Source organism: Trematomus bernacchii, unplaced genomic scaffold, assembly GCF_902827165.1.
Source record: "Trematomus bernacchii unplaced genomic scaffold, fTreBer1.1, whole genome shotgun sequence".
Classification (NCBI taxonomy): domain Eukaryota; kingdom Metazoa; phylum Chordata; class Actinopteri; order Perciformes; family Nototheniidae; genus Trematomus; species Trematomus bernacchii.
The window spans coordinates 1,829,670-1,843,866 of record NW_022987782.1 but is presented as its reverse complement, the minus strand read 5'-3'; the positions used below and the strand labels follow the sequence as shown (position 1 = coordinate 1,843,866).

General features: G+C 43.0%; 1 protein-coding gene across 3 annotated transcripts in view; it reads left to right on the top strand.

Moving 5' to 3' along the window:
- The window catches only part of cep192 (centrosomal protein 192), a 39,033-nt gene extending 25,189 nt beyond the window's left edge, over positions 1–13,844 (top strand). Inside the window, exons 40-52 of one of the 3 annotated variants that reach the window (XM_034149362.1) lie at positions 1,362–1,494; positions 4,053–4,143; positions 4,296–4,374; positions 5,762–5,885; positions 6,134–6,239; positions 6,347–6,575; positions 6,810–6,886; positions 7,151–7,246; positions 7,578–7,697; positions 9,178–9,290; positions 9,420–9,546; positions 9,997–10,055; positions 12,364–13,844. In XM_034149362.1, the coding sequence (XP_034005253.1) occupies positions 1,362–1,494; positions 4,053–4,143; positions 4,296–4,374; positions 5,762–5,885; positions 6,134–6,239; positions 6,347–6,575; positions 6,810–6,886; positions 7,151–7,246; positions 7,578–7,697; positions 9,178–9,290; positions 9,420–9,546; positions 9,997–10,055; positions 12,364–12,496 (1,487 nt within the window). In that variant the 3' untranslated portion in view covers positions 12,497–13,844. Of the gene's footprint in view, positions 1–1,361; positions 1,495–1,673; positions 1,784–4,052; positions 4,144–4,280; positions 4,375–5,761; positions 5,886–6,133; positions 6,240–6,346; positions 6,576–6,809; positions 6,887–7,150; positions 7,247–7,577; positions 7,698–9,177; positions 9,291–9,419; positions 9,547–9,996; positions 10,056–12,363 lie in introns of those variants that run through there. The other 2 variants (XM_034149361.1, XM_034149363.1) reach the window with 2 other exon arrangements.
- Positions 13,845–14,197: the final 353 nt, after the last annotated feature.

Here is a 14,197-nt window from a genome sequence, read left to right as displayed (position 1 = left end):
AGGATTGTATCAAGGCACAGATCTGGGGAAGGGTACAGAAAAATGTCGGCAGCATTGAACGTCCCAACGAGCATATTGGTTTCCATCATTTGCAAATGGAAGATGTTTGAAACCACCACGACTCTTCCTAGAGCTGGCCGCCCAAACCAAACTGAACATCGGGGGAGAAGGGCCTTAGTCAGAGAGGTGACCAAGAACCCGATGGTCACTCTGACTGAGCTCCAGTGTTCCTCTGTGGAGATGGGAGAACCTTCCAGAAGGACAACCATCTCTGCAGCACTCCACCAATCAGGCCTTTATGGTAGAGTGGCCAGAAGGAAGCCACTCCTCAGCAAAAGGCACAGGAAAGCCCCCATGGTACACCTAGAGGACTCTCAGACCATGAGAAACCAAATTGTCTGGTCTGATGAAACCAAATTGTCTGGTCTGATGAAACCAAATTTAGCCTGAATGCCAAGCATCATGTCTGGAGGAAACTAGGCACCGCTCATCACCTGGCCAACACCATCCCTACAGTGAAGCATGGTGGTGCAGCATCATGCTGTGGGGATGTTTTTCAGCGGCAGGAACTGGGAGACTAGTCAGGATCAAGGGAAAGATAAATGCAGCAATGTACAGGAAGATCCTTGATGAAAACCTGCTCAAGAGCGCTCTGGACCTCAGACTGGGGCGAAGGTTCACCTTTCAACAGGACCCTAAGCACACAGCCACGATAACAAAGGAGTGGCTTCAGGACAAGTCTGTGAATGTCCTTGAGTGCCTCAGCCAGAGCCCAGACTGGAACTGGATTGAATATCTCTGGAGAGATCTGAAAATGGCTGTGCACCGACGCTCCCCATCCAAGCTGAGGGAGCTTGAGACAATCCGCAAAGAAGAATGGGAGAAACTGCCCAAAGATAGGTGTGCCGATCGTGTGGCATCATGCTCAAGAAGACTTGAGGCTGTAATTGCTGCCAAAGGTGCTTCAACAAAGTATTGAGTAAAGGGTGTGAATACTTATGTTTATGTGATATTTTAGTGTTTTATTTTTTATTCATTTGCAACAATTATTTTGAAACTGTTTTCACTTTGTCATTATGAGGTATTGTGTGTAGAATGTTGAGAAAACAAATGAATTTAATCCAAATTGAAATAAGGCTGTAACATACAAAAATGTGGAAAAAGTGAAGGAGTATGAATACTTTCCGGATGCACTGTATATGTGTATGTGTATGTATATGTATTCACATATATATGTATTTATAGATTATTATAAAGGTACAGAAAACATAGTAAAAAATAATAGATTTAATTTAAGAATGAAGTTGTAATACATGTCTAAAATATTGACGTTTCTAAATGTATTGACCTTTTTTTTTAAGTCTACGACCTGCCTCAGCGGCCCAATGAAGCTCACATTTTCTATGGAAATATGAGTAAGGTAGTGGTGTCGTTGGTTGGAAGTACGAACAGTGAGCTGCTGCCCGCTGATAAACACAGAGCAGAGACAGACAGGTACTGCCACACTCATTTCCAACATACTGATACACAAATAGATACCTGATTTAGTTTATCATTACATTTAATTTAGCTGACACTTTTATCCAAAGCGACTTACAATAAGTGCATTCGACCAAGAAGATACAAACTTGAAGACGTTTTTTTTTTTTTTTTTTTCATTTTATTGCGTGAAGTGGAGACTAAAGGGCCAGAACCATTCACAGCATTGTACGCAAGTACCAGTGTCTTGAAGTGGATTTTAGCAGTTACTGGAAGCCAGTGAAGGGAGCGGAGGAGCGGCGTGGTGTGGGAACATTTAGGAAGGTTGAAGACCAGACGAGCTGCTGCATTCTGGATGAGCTGCAGAGGTCGAATGGCACATGCAGGTAGACCAGCCAGGAGGGAGTTGCAGTAGTCTAGGCGTGAGATGACGAGAGCCTGGGCCAGAACCTGCGTCGCTTCCTGGGTCAGGTGCGGACGTATCCTCCTGATGTTGTAAAGGGTGTATCTGCAGCAGCGGGTTGTTGCAGCAATGTTTGCAGTGAAGGACAGTTTGTTATCTAGGGTCACACCCAGATTCCTTGCAGTCTGAGTTGGGGAAACAACAGAGGTGCCGATGTTGATTGTTAGGTCAAGAGTGGGACAATCTTTTCCCGGAAGGAAAAGCAGTTCAGTCTTGTCAAGGTTGAGCTTGACGTGGCAAGCAGACATCCACTGAGAGATGTCAGCTAGACAAGCAGAGATGCGTGCGACGACCTGGGTTTCAGAGCGGGGAAAAGACTAAATTAATTGAGTGTCATCAGTGTAGCAGTGGTATGAAAAACAATGCGGGCTAATGACAGATCCGAGCGAGTTTGTGTACAGAGAGAAGAGGAGGGGACTGAGGACAGAGCCCTGAGGGACCCCTGTAGATAATTGACAAGGGTCGGACTCGGACCCTCTCCAAGTTACCCTGTAGGTGCGGTCTTTGAGGTAGGAGGTGAGGAGGGAAAGTGCAGAGCCTGAAACTCCTGGAGAGTGCGAAGGAGGATCTGATGGTTCACCGTGTCGAATGCAGCAGACAGGTCCAAAAGGATGATGACAGAGGAGAGGGAGGCTGCTTTAGCAGTGTGCAGTTCCTCAGAGACCGCAAGGAGAGCAGTTTCTGTGGAGTGACCTGCCTTGAAACCAGACTGGTGCGGATCCAGAAGGTTGTTCTGATGGAGATAACAGGAGAGTTGTTTAAAGACAGCGCGTTCAAGTGTTTTAGACAGGAACGGGAGGAGAGAGACAGGCCTGTAGTTTATAACATCAGACGGGTTGAGAGTGGGTTTCTTTAGGAGAGGGTTTACTCTTGCCTCCTTGAGACTGTTTGGAAAGTGACCAGAAGTTAGAAAAGTATTGATGAGATGGGTGAGAAACGATAGAATATCAGGAGCGATAGTTTGAAGGAGGTTTGAGGGGATAGGGTCCAGAGGACAAGTGGTAGGACGGGCAAAGGTAATGAGGGTAAGAACCTCACTTGGAGAGAGAGGGGAAAAAGAGGTTAGTATGTGGGTGAAAGGTGGGTCTGGTGACCCAGTGGTGACTAATGGTGAGTCTGAAAAAAAGGTTGATATTCGTTCTTCATTTTCTAAGTAGTTAACAAAGTCGCTTGGAGGAGGGGCAAGGGGGGTCAAGGAGGGTGGAGAAGATGGAGAATAGTTTTTGGGGATTGGTGTAGGAAGAATGGATCTTATCTTGAAAGAAAGTGCTTTTTGCCTGAGAGATCGAAGAAGAGAAAGAGGAGAGGAGAGCCTGATAGGTTAGGAGGTTATCAGGGTGTTTGGATTTCCACCATTTGCGCTCTGCAGCCCTAAGGATGGTTCTAGAGTTTCTGCAGCAGAGTTTGAACGAGTCAGAGGAAGGGAGGGCTGAGAGCACCGATGAGGTAAGAGTAGAGGGGGAGAGGGAACGAAGGTTACGGCGGACAGGTGCAGAATTAGAAGAGATTAGTTTGTTATGTTTGGAAAGGGTTAGAGAGAATGATAGGAAAAAGTGATCCGAGGTGTGAAGCGGGTTTACAGAGAGGTTAGAAGTAGTGCAGTTCCTTGAGAATATGAGGTCAAGGACATTGCCAGCTTTATGAGTTGGTGGGGATGGAGACAGTGAGAAAGCAAAGGCGGTTAAAATAAATATTAATTCAGATATCTTCTCTGTCTGGAGGTTGAAGTCTCCGAGAAGTACAGTGGGAGGGCCAGTTTCAGGGATGTGTGAGAGGAGATGATCTAATTCCTCCAAGAAGTCCCCCAAGGCGCCTGGTGGACGGTGTAGAACAACAATGGTTAATTGTATAGGATGGGTTACTGTGACGGCATGGAATTCAAAGGAGGAAGGAGAGAAGTTTGGTATTGTAATGCTTCTCCGTTATACATTTATCTCATCCATTTGGGATGTACATGGCTTTAGCATACACTCTACTTAAGACGCACACTGATTTGGAAATAGAAATACTGTCTGTTCATAGGTCTGTGCATTCTTTATGGTGAACGCATTTAAATGAAATATATCACCTGGGCCACAGTTGTTTTTATTGTTTATTTTGTGATTTCCAGTGCTTTGACAAATGGCAATGTGTCTCTGGACGTGCTGCCAGTGAAAGGTCCCCAAGGTCCAGCACTGAGAGTGGCAGAGCCAACCTTAAAGGTACCATAAGGCTTCTTTAATGATACCACTTTAATGATGAGCTGAGTGTTGAATATCTATGTGCTGTTTCTACTGTTTTAGATGATTTTTTTTTTTTTAATCTGCATATGGCATAAAATATATATTTTTCAATGCAGAGTGTCCCTCCACAGGCTTCAGAGCCATTACACAGGCGGTCTGAGTCCTGGACCCTCCACCCAGAACAACTTGTCCTTGCAGCTCCCACCATCAGTAAGTAGGAAATATATATGTTAAAAGCATATTGTGTGAAATTTTAACAGCTTAGTTTTAAATTGCACTACAGATTTTGAGTATGATTGGTGAAGCAAGTTACTCTAAACCATAGGTTTATGATTCTGCATCAGAGAGTTATTGGCAGAGGTGTGGACTCGAGTCACATGACTTGGACTCGAGTCGGACTCGAGTCGGACTCGAGTCACCAATTTGATGACTTTGGACTCGACTTGACAAAATCACAAAACACTTGCGACTCGACTTGGACTTGAACACCAATGACTCAGGACTTGACTTGGACTTGAGCCCTCTGACTTGAGGTGACTTGATAATTTAATTCAGGGGTCTCCAACATTTATTATTTAATATTTATTTTGCTGAGCCACCATGCGGCCAATCATATGCGAGGACACACTAGGATCATACCATTATGTGAAAGAAGGGTGGGGGGCAGACGCTCCAAAGACAGCAGGTGTAGTGGTACAGGCCAGCTACACAGAGTGACGGGGAGCCGGATTTAAATGCAAGCGCGTCGGAAAAAGTCAAGAAATTTGCGAAAACCGAAAAAAGAAGCAGCTTCTGGCTGCATTTCAATGATCTTGGAGAAAGCAAAGCTGAGTGCAGGATTTGTAAAATGAAAATAACCTTCAGAGCAGGGTTTTTTTTTTGGTAACCACTCAGGATTTATTGCCAGAGGTGGGAGAAGTTCAGATCTTGTACTTGAGTAAAAGTACCAGAGTGTAGGAATACTCGGTTACAATAAAAGATCCTGCATTCAAAATGTTACAAGTAAAAGTACAAAAGTATTAGCATCAAAATATAGTTAAAGTACCACCTGCAGAGGGATCTAGATTCAGGTGTTCTTTTCCCCATAGAGACCGCCTCGCTGCACATTATCCCTTGCATAAAGATAGATTGTGGGTCCCTTATAACATGTTGTACACAGTGGAAATAAACATTCTGGTTACCTCAACATCAGGGATCTTATCCATTAAACTCCTTCTGAATCAAACCGTCACGGTAGCATTACCTTACTGATCCCTCTTACAATAGAAGAAAACACGTTACTTTACCAGCAGAGAGGAAATGGATTATTAAATGATTAATGTGACTAATAAAGAGCAGTTTGATTATTAAGTATTATTCTGTTGATCGATGTCATTACATTTGTTGAAAAGCACATAATGACTTGTTTAAGACTCGTTTTGTCAAAGTTTAGGACTTGGACTTGACTTGAACTTTCCCATCCTGACTTGAGACTTGACTCGGACTTGAGCGCAAAGACTTGAGACTTGACTCGGACTTGCAAAACAATGACTTGGTCCCACCTCTGGTTATTGGTACACAGCGGCAGACCTTTGTTTTTTACTGTTGTTGTTTGTAGATGGTGCGGCCTCCACTAGTCAGGTTCAGATCCGGAACAATACTTCCAGAGAGCTGAGCTTCGATCTGTCCTGGCCCGCTCACTGCCTCACCATCACCCCTCAGCATGGAGTTATTGAGCCTCAGTAAGAATACACATTGTTGTTCGATCAAAATATTGGTTATGGTAAAAGCAAAGCTATTGGGTTAGAATTAGAGCCCATGTATTTAATGCGACAATTTGTTATGTTTGTAATTACCACACTGTCAACATAGCTTCAATAAACAACTAATTACAAAGAGAAAATCCAATGCTAATGTTATCCTCTGTCACTGTGTGTATATGTGATTGGAATTATTGTGTCCTATTTTTATGTCATTTAAAAAAAAAAAGGTGCCACCTACAGATTTTGATCAGCCCCAACCCCTCACTAGCAACTAAATCTACCCTGCTGCCATGGAGTGGACAGATTTATGTCCAGTGCGACAGTCAGCAGAAGGTATGGAACACTTGGGACACACCGCTTTATAAACCTCAAGACAACTCAGGCATGCATTGCTGTGAGAACCTAAGACCTGAATGTGTGTGTTGTGACTGCTGTTTCAGTTGATTAAGGTCCAGATTCGTGGGGACCTGGCTTTGGATGTGTCCGCAGCCCCAGCAGACTCCACTCTGTCAGCCCTGCCTGCTCAGGCTGCCACTCCAGTGCTGACTGTGCCCAGACTCACTGTCCAGCCGTCACTACCCCAGCACACCCCACAGGCTCCTCTAGCCCTGCTGGAGATCAGCAACAAGACCATCATGTTCCCCAGCACTCCTTCAGGGGAAACATCAGGTTTGGAGGAGGCTGACCGCAGCTCAAACCTTTCTGTCTTCTATATCTGGGTTTGAGCGTTACAGCAACATGTTGTTGGCAATCTGAGCAGCCTTAAAACAATGATTTAGAAGCCTGATAATGTGAAAACGGTTTGAAATCTTCAGACTAATGTGGTTCTCAGTAATGCTCTGTAGGCAGCATACTATGTTTTGTGTATCTGTCGGAGACTTATACTCTGTTTTTCTACTTCAGAGGCCCAGCTGGAGGTGCAGAATGGGAAAGTGGAAGTGAGGTGGTACCTGTCATCATTTGCTCCTCCATATGTCAAGGTGCTTTTTCTTTTTACAATTTCTTTCTTCTGTCAACTCTTCAAGAATCAGCGGCTTTAACTTGTTAGTTTATTTATTTTCTTTTTTCATTTAGTTAGTCTCTGTGTATCCAAAAGATCCATCATTTGTTTCATGATTCACTTTGGTATTGTGTTTATCTTGTAAGTTTTGCTGGATGTTGTTGTTCAAACATCCATCAGTGTCTTTTTACCGGGCATTGAGTGAAAGCAGTGACTCAGGCTGTAGTCTCTTTTCTCTCCACAGGGGGTTGACAACACAGGAGATGTTTACCGGGCCACTTACACTGCCTTTAGATGCTCCGGGGCCTCAGGCACTCTGGGGGCCCATGAGAAGATGCAGGTAGGCAATCACAACCAATTAGAGTTGTCTGTAAATTGTATAGAGTACTTTATTTTACAAGGATGGGACAACATTGACTGCTTATGTTGTGGGTTTCTACTAGACAAATATATTGTGATCCTGGCCAATCTTGGGTAAGAATAACCAATAGTAACCCATACTCCATTTACAACAGCTACTTTTATTTAATGGAGGCCAGCTTAGGTTATGTTATGTCAAGTTAAACAAATTATGATTAGATTTATTTTAAGCGTTTTGTTGGTTAATGTGTATAGCAATAATTGATATGGCTTAATCTATTCTGACTGTTCTTGTTTTCTTGCTCTTCCAGGTGCCTATTACTTTTCTGCCCAGGGACAGAGGGGACTACGTCCAGTTCTGGGACTTGGAGTGCCACCCTGTGTCTGAGCCTCAGCAGAAAACCAGAATCCGCTTCCAACTCTGTGGCACTGTGAGGACTCATTTTAAGTTATGCCATAATAAATAGAGAAAAATGGGTAAAGTAGTAAAGGACAACGTGATTTATGTTGGACGTTTCATTTAGCTTGAAATACGGTTATCCAAATGACTGTTCAATCTTCCTTTTTTATGTTAATAGCCGCTTTCACACCAAGTACTTTGCCGTACTCAGTGCCCCGGCACTTAGTACCCCTGGGCACTAAGTACCAATCGCGTTCACACCGGAGTGCTTTTCCCTGAGGGAAGATTACGCAAATGAGCCGCTGACGTCACTTCGTCGTCTTCTGCTTTGGGTTTACTGGCATGCCGCAAACCACTTCACGGTGTATACTGCCACCCGGAGTCCCCGGCCGGAAGTCCCCGGAGTTGGGGACTTCCGGCCGGGTAAATCGCCAGAACGCCAACACCTCCTCATCACTCCACCGCTCCCATGTTTTTTTTTGTGTTGCCATAAGTTATTCTCTCTCTGTTGGTGCGCGGGGCTAATGCTAATGCTAATAATGCTAATGCCAGCAAATACAATGGCGGCTTCAAAAAACTTTTCAGAGTTTTACGGGGCGTGGTTTGCAATTCGCCCAGCCAATAGAAATTGGTACTTTTTTGGTACCACCTCTCTAGCAGGCACTTAAAATGGGGGTAAAAGTTCCCGGCACTAAGTACTCTTTTTGCTGTGAACGCGACATCAGGGGTACTAACGGAACTAAACGGGAAAAGTACGGGGAAAAGTACGGGGAAAAGTACTCCGGTGTGAACGCGCCTAATGTATTGCTAGCAAACCTTAGGAGACAGATATGTAAATATTTACTGAAAAACATTGTAGATTTTGCGCTATTACCTTAATCTGTTTCTGTAGTACCTTGAATATGGTTTAGTAGTGTTGGTGGCAGACCTAACAAATGAGAAAAGTGTGTTGTGAGATAGTAAGCAGAGCCCCCCTGCTGAGATGAGCCTGCAGGCTTTGCATGTGCGCCGCTTTAATGTGAAGTGTTGTGACAGACCCAGTTAACATAAGAGCATACATACACAGCTAGAGGGATGTCAGATAGATGGCTCCACATAAGTAGGTTAAGTGGCTATGATGTGAGGGCTTTTGTTGTTGTTGCCTTATGTCTTAAAGTGTGCAACATCCTGCAGAGTGTTAAATGCTAATCTGTGACTACAGGCTGCAATACTTTGATTTAGATCTGTAACTCACAGTGGGATGTGGAACTGAATATGCAAAATGTTTCACATTTGGTTTTTATCATGTCTGCATACGATTGAGTAATGATGTTTCTTACAATCAGTTTAACAAAGTCTAATGTGTCCAAATGCAAGATACACTTAAAACATGAAGAGCGGATATTTTCTCAACTGTATTGTAGTAACCAGGTTTTTAATTAGTATGGAGATGGCAGCTAGCATGTTTCTTTTGTCTAGCCAAAATCCTAGTGTGTGTGTGTGTGTGTGTGTGTGTGTCCGTGTCCCCAAAGGGAGTAAAGTCTGGAACAGTGGCAGGACCACAGGAAGGAGACTGCTCTCTGGTGAAGACGGAGGCCACAGTGAAGAGCAGGAAGAGAGCTGAGGCCTCTGCAGGCAAAACCAGGTGAGTCCACTCCAATAGTCCTTTTGCTTGGGAAGGTCTGTAACTGTAGGAAGTAGCAGCCATGCTTTAGAGTAGGTTTCTCATCTTGAGGTGATGGTTCTCCTTAATCCCACAATGTATAATTGTCAGTGAGGAGGAGGCCGTGCGGAGGGGTGTGTATTCTCAACAGGATCTGTACACCTTCCCAGTGACACGGGTGGGTGAGTCCAGCACTCTGAAGGTCAACATCCGCAACAACTCATCCGACACACATGAGGTGAGGTTGCCTGTTTTGAAGATGACATAAGAGAGAAACATTTTTCCTTTCTCATTTACTGCAGCAGAAATTGAAATGATCTATCTATCTATCTATCTATCTATCTATCTATCTATCTATCTATCTATCTATCTATCTATCTATCTATCTATCTATCTATCTATCTATCTATCTATCTATCTATCTATCGAAACCAAAGAAATTGGACTGTCTTTGGTTTCAGTAGTTTCTGGAGATGCGAACAGGTTAAATGGGTTAAAAATCAGCAGAAAGTGAGAGGAACAGTGCTTTATACTAACTCGCATTGTGGACACTGTTTTTCCACATGCCTATACAAATTGCATGACTCTTGACTTGTACTGAATGATAAATGTCAAACCCCTAAATAATCGTAATTATGTTTTGCATGGATTTGATATTTGATGTGTGGCTTCTCTAATTGACTTGCAGCTGAAATTTGTAAACCCTATGGAACCCTTCCACATCAAGCATTCCAAATATTCTCTGAGGTGAGTCCAATGGTCATTATCCCTGGCTCCTTTCTGCATTTTCATAGTGTTACGCCCCGGTCTAGGGGAACCTAGGCGTAGCATAAAATCGCACATTCTCCCCACTCTTCCCACTCCCAAGAAAAAGTCGGTACACAGGCGACATAATGACCCAGGGTCATAACAATAGTAGACAGGTGAAGCATTAGGAATCCATCTTTATAATAAGTACCTTCTCCTGTTTTTACTTGTTACTGTGCTTCCATGTTAGGGTTGTTGTGTTAATCTGTTAGAGATGTTTTTTTATGTAAATTCTTTCATGCAACAAAATAGGAATAGTAAATACTATGTTTTTTTTTTGTTTTTTTTTTTTACAAGTCTTTTTATTTCATTATAGTGTACAGTAATCGATGCTATTTCATTTATATTGTAATATCACAGTACACTCACTACACTCCCCCCTCCCTCCCTCCACCCACACATACCCGCACAGGCAAAACCAAAAAATGCTTATCAATATAACTTAAACAACAGAGCCATGAAAATAAACATAAAAAGAAAAAGGAAAAAATAGAACCAAAAAATAAATAAATAAAAAATAAAATAAAAACTATGTGATGTAAACTTAGTTTGTTTAATGTTATCTTCCCATTGTGACTGCTCACTGTGGGAGGTTCTGTGAGATATTGGGACCAAGAGGATAATGTTTCTAAACATAGTACACACCTGAGGCCTGTACTACGAAGCTGGTTCAACCTAACCTGGATATGTTTGAGTTAGCCGGTTGGCCCAATCCAAAACATACGCGCTCTCGCTAAGCTGTACTACGACGCTGGTTATCAAGTGGATCGCTCAAGCCAGCCGTGTCCTATCTAGTTAGGTGCGCGTTCACATGAAAGGGGTGGTATTTGGAGCATTCGACCAATCACAAACATGGACAAGCGTACTGACAGCGCAGCGTCATACTTCCTGAATGAAAAGTCAACTTTAATATTAGTCAAATATGAAGAAGTTAAACTTTAAACATCCATGACTTAAACACTTTATCCAGGATAAAAGCCACATAGCTGCACCTGCAAGGTGAATACAGCTGGTAAAAGAAAAAGTGTTTGAATGCGTACATTAACAGGTTTATGATATCACTGCCCCGTCCAAGACACGATCTGACTTTAATTACATTTGACTTGAGTGTTTCGTCAACTTAATGTGTTGCTTAAAAGAATACTTCTGCATACAGTATGTGACACTGTGAGTGTTGCACGGCCAGATACGGCTCAGCTGACTCAAATAAGGAAATATATGATACATTATGATGTGATGTGATATGAATGATAATGGGACACATCGACGTCTGCACTCACAGTGCCGCGGACTGTACTTAATGTTACTCTGATCCGGTTACTTATGTCGTGGCAGATATTTAAGTAAGCTTTCTTAACGCTAATATTATAATAGTCAGATTGCTCTGAAGATGGGAGGGGATATTCTATTCATTTTCACGTTCACACAGTCAGTTGATTTTTGCCGGCCGTCTTTCCTGCAACGGCAGTTTTTCTGTATTTCCTCTATCCTGTAATATGACTTGATCGCTTTAAACTCCGCACACGGAGCTCTGATTGGTCAGCAGGCGGTGCTTTCACTGAGTTGATCTCTTAGCCTGCAACCTAACCTGCTCCGGAGGAGGTTAGCCGCTCAGCATAAGTTACCATGGAGATCTAGCCCGCTAAAAAGAGAACCAGCGTCGTAGGACCGGGAAGCCAGAGATTTCCCTGAAGTTAGCCGGCTAAGAGAAAATCCGGCTTCGTAGTACAGGCCTCTGGTAGAGTACTGATGTAATGCCCAACTAAAGTGTGTGTGTGTGTGTGTGTGTGTGTGTGTGTGTGTGTGTGTGTGTGTGTGTGTGTGTGTGTGTGTGTGTGTGTGTGTGTGTGTGTGTGTGTGTGTGTGTGTGTGTGTGTGTGTGTGTGTGTGTGTGTGTGTGTGTGTGTGTGTGTGTGTGTGTGTGTGTGTGTGTGTGTGTGTGTGTGTGTGTGTGTGTGTGTGTGTGTGTGTGTGTGTGTGTGTGTGTGTGTGTGTGTGTGTGTGTGTGTGTGTGTGTGTGTGTGTGTTTATGAATACAGTGTTTTAAAGTTGAATTGAAGTCTAGCAAGTCATGATTCATAAAGGGAAATCCTAAGTACTTGATTTTAGTTTTGTGATGTGTGATTTGCGTGTACATCTGTGCTGGTGCATGTGATGTATTCATGCTCAACATTTAATATCAAAATAATTGTCTACTGTCCATAATGTAACTGGCCAATAACAGCTCTTCTCCTTTCCCACCCATTAGATCACAACACTATCTGAAGCTACCTGTCCAGTTCAAGCCCAGTACTGCAGGCACAGAGGCTGGTGTGCTGCTCATCCAGTCAGAAACAAGTGGAAGGCTTGTGATACAGCTGACCGGTGAGGCATCGCCTTGAACCTATGACACTTCCTCATGCTGGCTGGCTGGATTTGGAGGGATGCTCTTCCCTGTACTCTTCATCATGGGACAAACAAGAGGGAACCAGAGGAAAATAACTACAAATAAAGCAACCATAGACTTAAACCTGTCCCCATCATCATATTTTGAGGTTAGCTATATGGCTCCTCTGATGTATTTGGGAATATTTGCTGATGAACTGGAGATGACTGAGCCTCTGCTGCCAACACAGAGCCTTCTGCCTCAGAATGTGGCACAGGTGTCCTCAGCTCGGTGTCCTCCTCGGCCCATGAACAATGATGAGGTCTGAAGCTGAATGATTTGGCCTGACTGGCTCACAATTAGTCTGCACAACTATGACATTTCACAATGCGAATGATGGTTGTCCCTTCACTGTGGATCTGGTATTTGCCTCATCACCGAGTCATATCATAAGTCAGCCCCCCGTTAGACATTACTGGTTGCGATACGTTAGGCACTACTTGGAGTTGTTTACACAGGAATGTTTTTGTCTCTGATTTGATTCTTTTAATTTGCAATGTTGCACAGTATTAATGTGAAAAAGGGGCTAAATTAATTTCTTGTAACCTTGTGATAGTAAGACTACTGGGATTTATGAATTCTGCTTTTTCAAAAATGTCAAATGTAAGTCTGTCTACATTGCACTAAATGTTCCTGTTCTTCTATAATGGTGTGGTTTCTATGGAGATGGCTTCTCATCCTGTGGAGGCCACCTGCACAGTGGCCTTCATCAGCCCCATGTGTTGACTTCCCAGCATCTTCCAAGACTCCTTCCGAACAGTCCAGATGTATTTAATTTGGACCTGATCAGTGACGCTCACAGCAATTTTCGAATGGTTAATGATTGTTATTACATGCTAACAGAGTTTCATCTGGCGGGGGGTTTTGTTTGGCAGCTTGCCAGGCCTGCTTAGGTTGGTTACCATGGCAAAACAGTGTTAATCACAGTTCCAGTCACAGAACATTACATCCCAATTTCCTCTTATGGCTCTGGGGCAAATGTTAAAAATTGCCTGGGGTATTGGATACACATCCATTGTTGATTTTGGAGCTCGAATGGCTAGACATTTCATCTTCATGAGTTGTCAACCTTTGACATGCCTCGCACTGTCAACCCTAAGGAAGTGAATAACACTAGAGATGAGCATTATTTCCCTGCTAGTAGACCTTTCAAGTCTTCTTATGAAGGCAGAATATTTTCAAAGGCAGCTCTCAACATCCCCTGACAACAACCCTGAAACATTTAGATTTACAATTTGCACATGCATTAAATATAATATAATGTAATATATTGTATGTTCACATTTTGAATAAAGTTTTGTCTTAAAAAAGGTTGTCTGTTTTTAAGTAGCAAAGATTGGGGGTGTAAAAATAAGACCGGTAGCTTTCTGTTTCTCTGACTGGACTCTGCTTGTGTTGTTTAGAGGATAATAAAAGCAAAAACACCAAGTACATCTTAAAACGTAATACACAACTTTAAACAAAAAGATAATGATTAAAACAGGATTTGAACAGCATGAAAACCAGTTTTGATACCATGCAGCACATAGTTGCTGTCAATATTCAAAACAACTGAGTGAGTAACATTGCACCTGCCCTGTCTTTCATTAAGTCTGTTCAACATCAAAGCATGTACACAATTCAAGGTGTTTTGCCACTGATTTTGTTTCGAAACGCA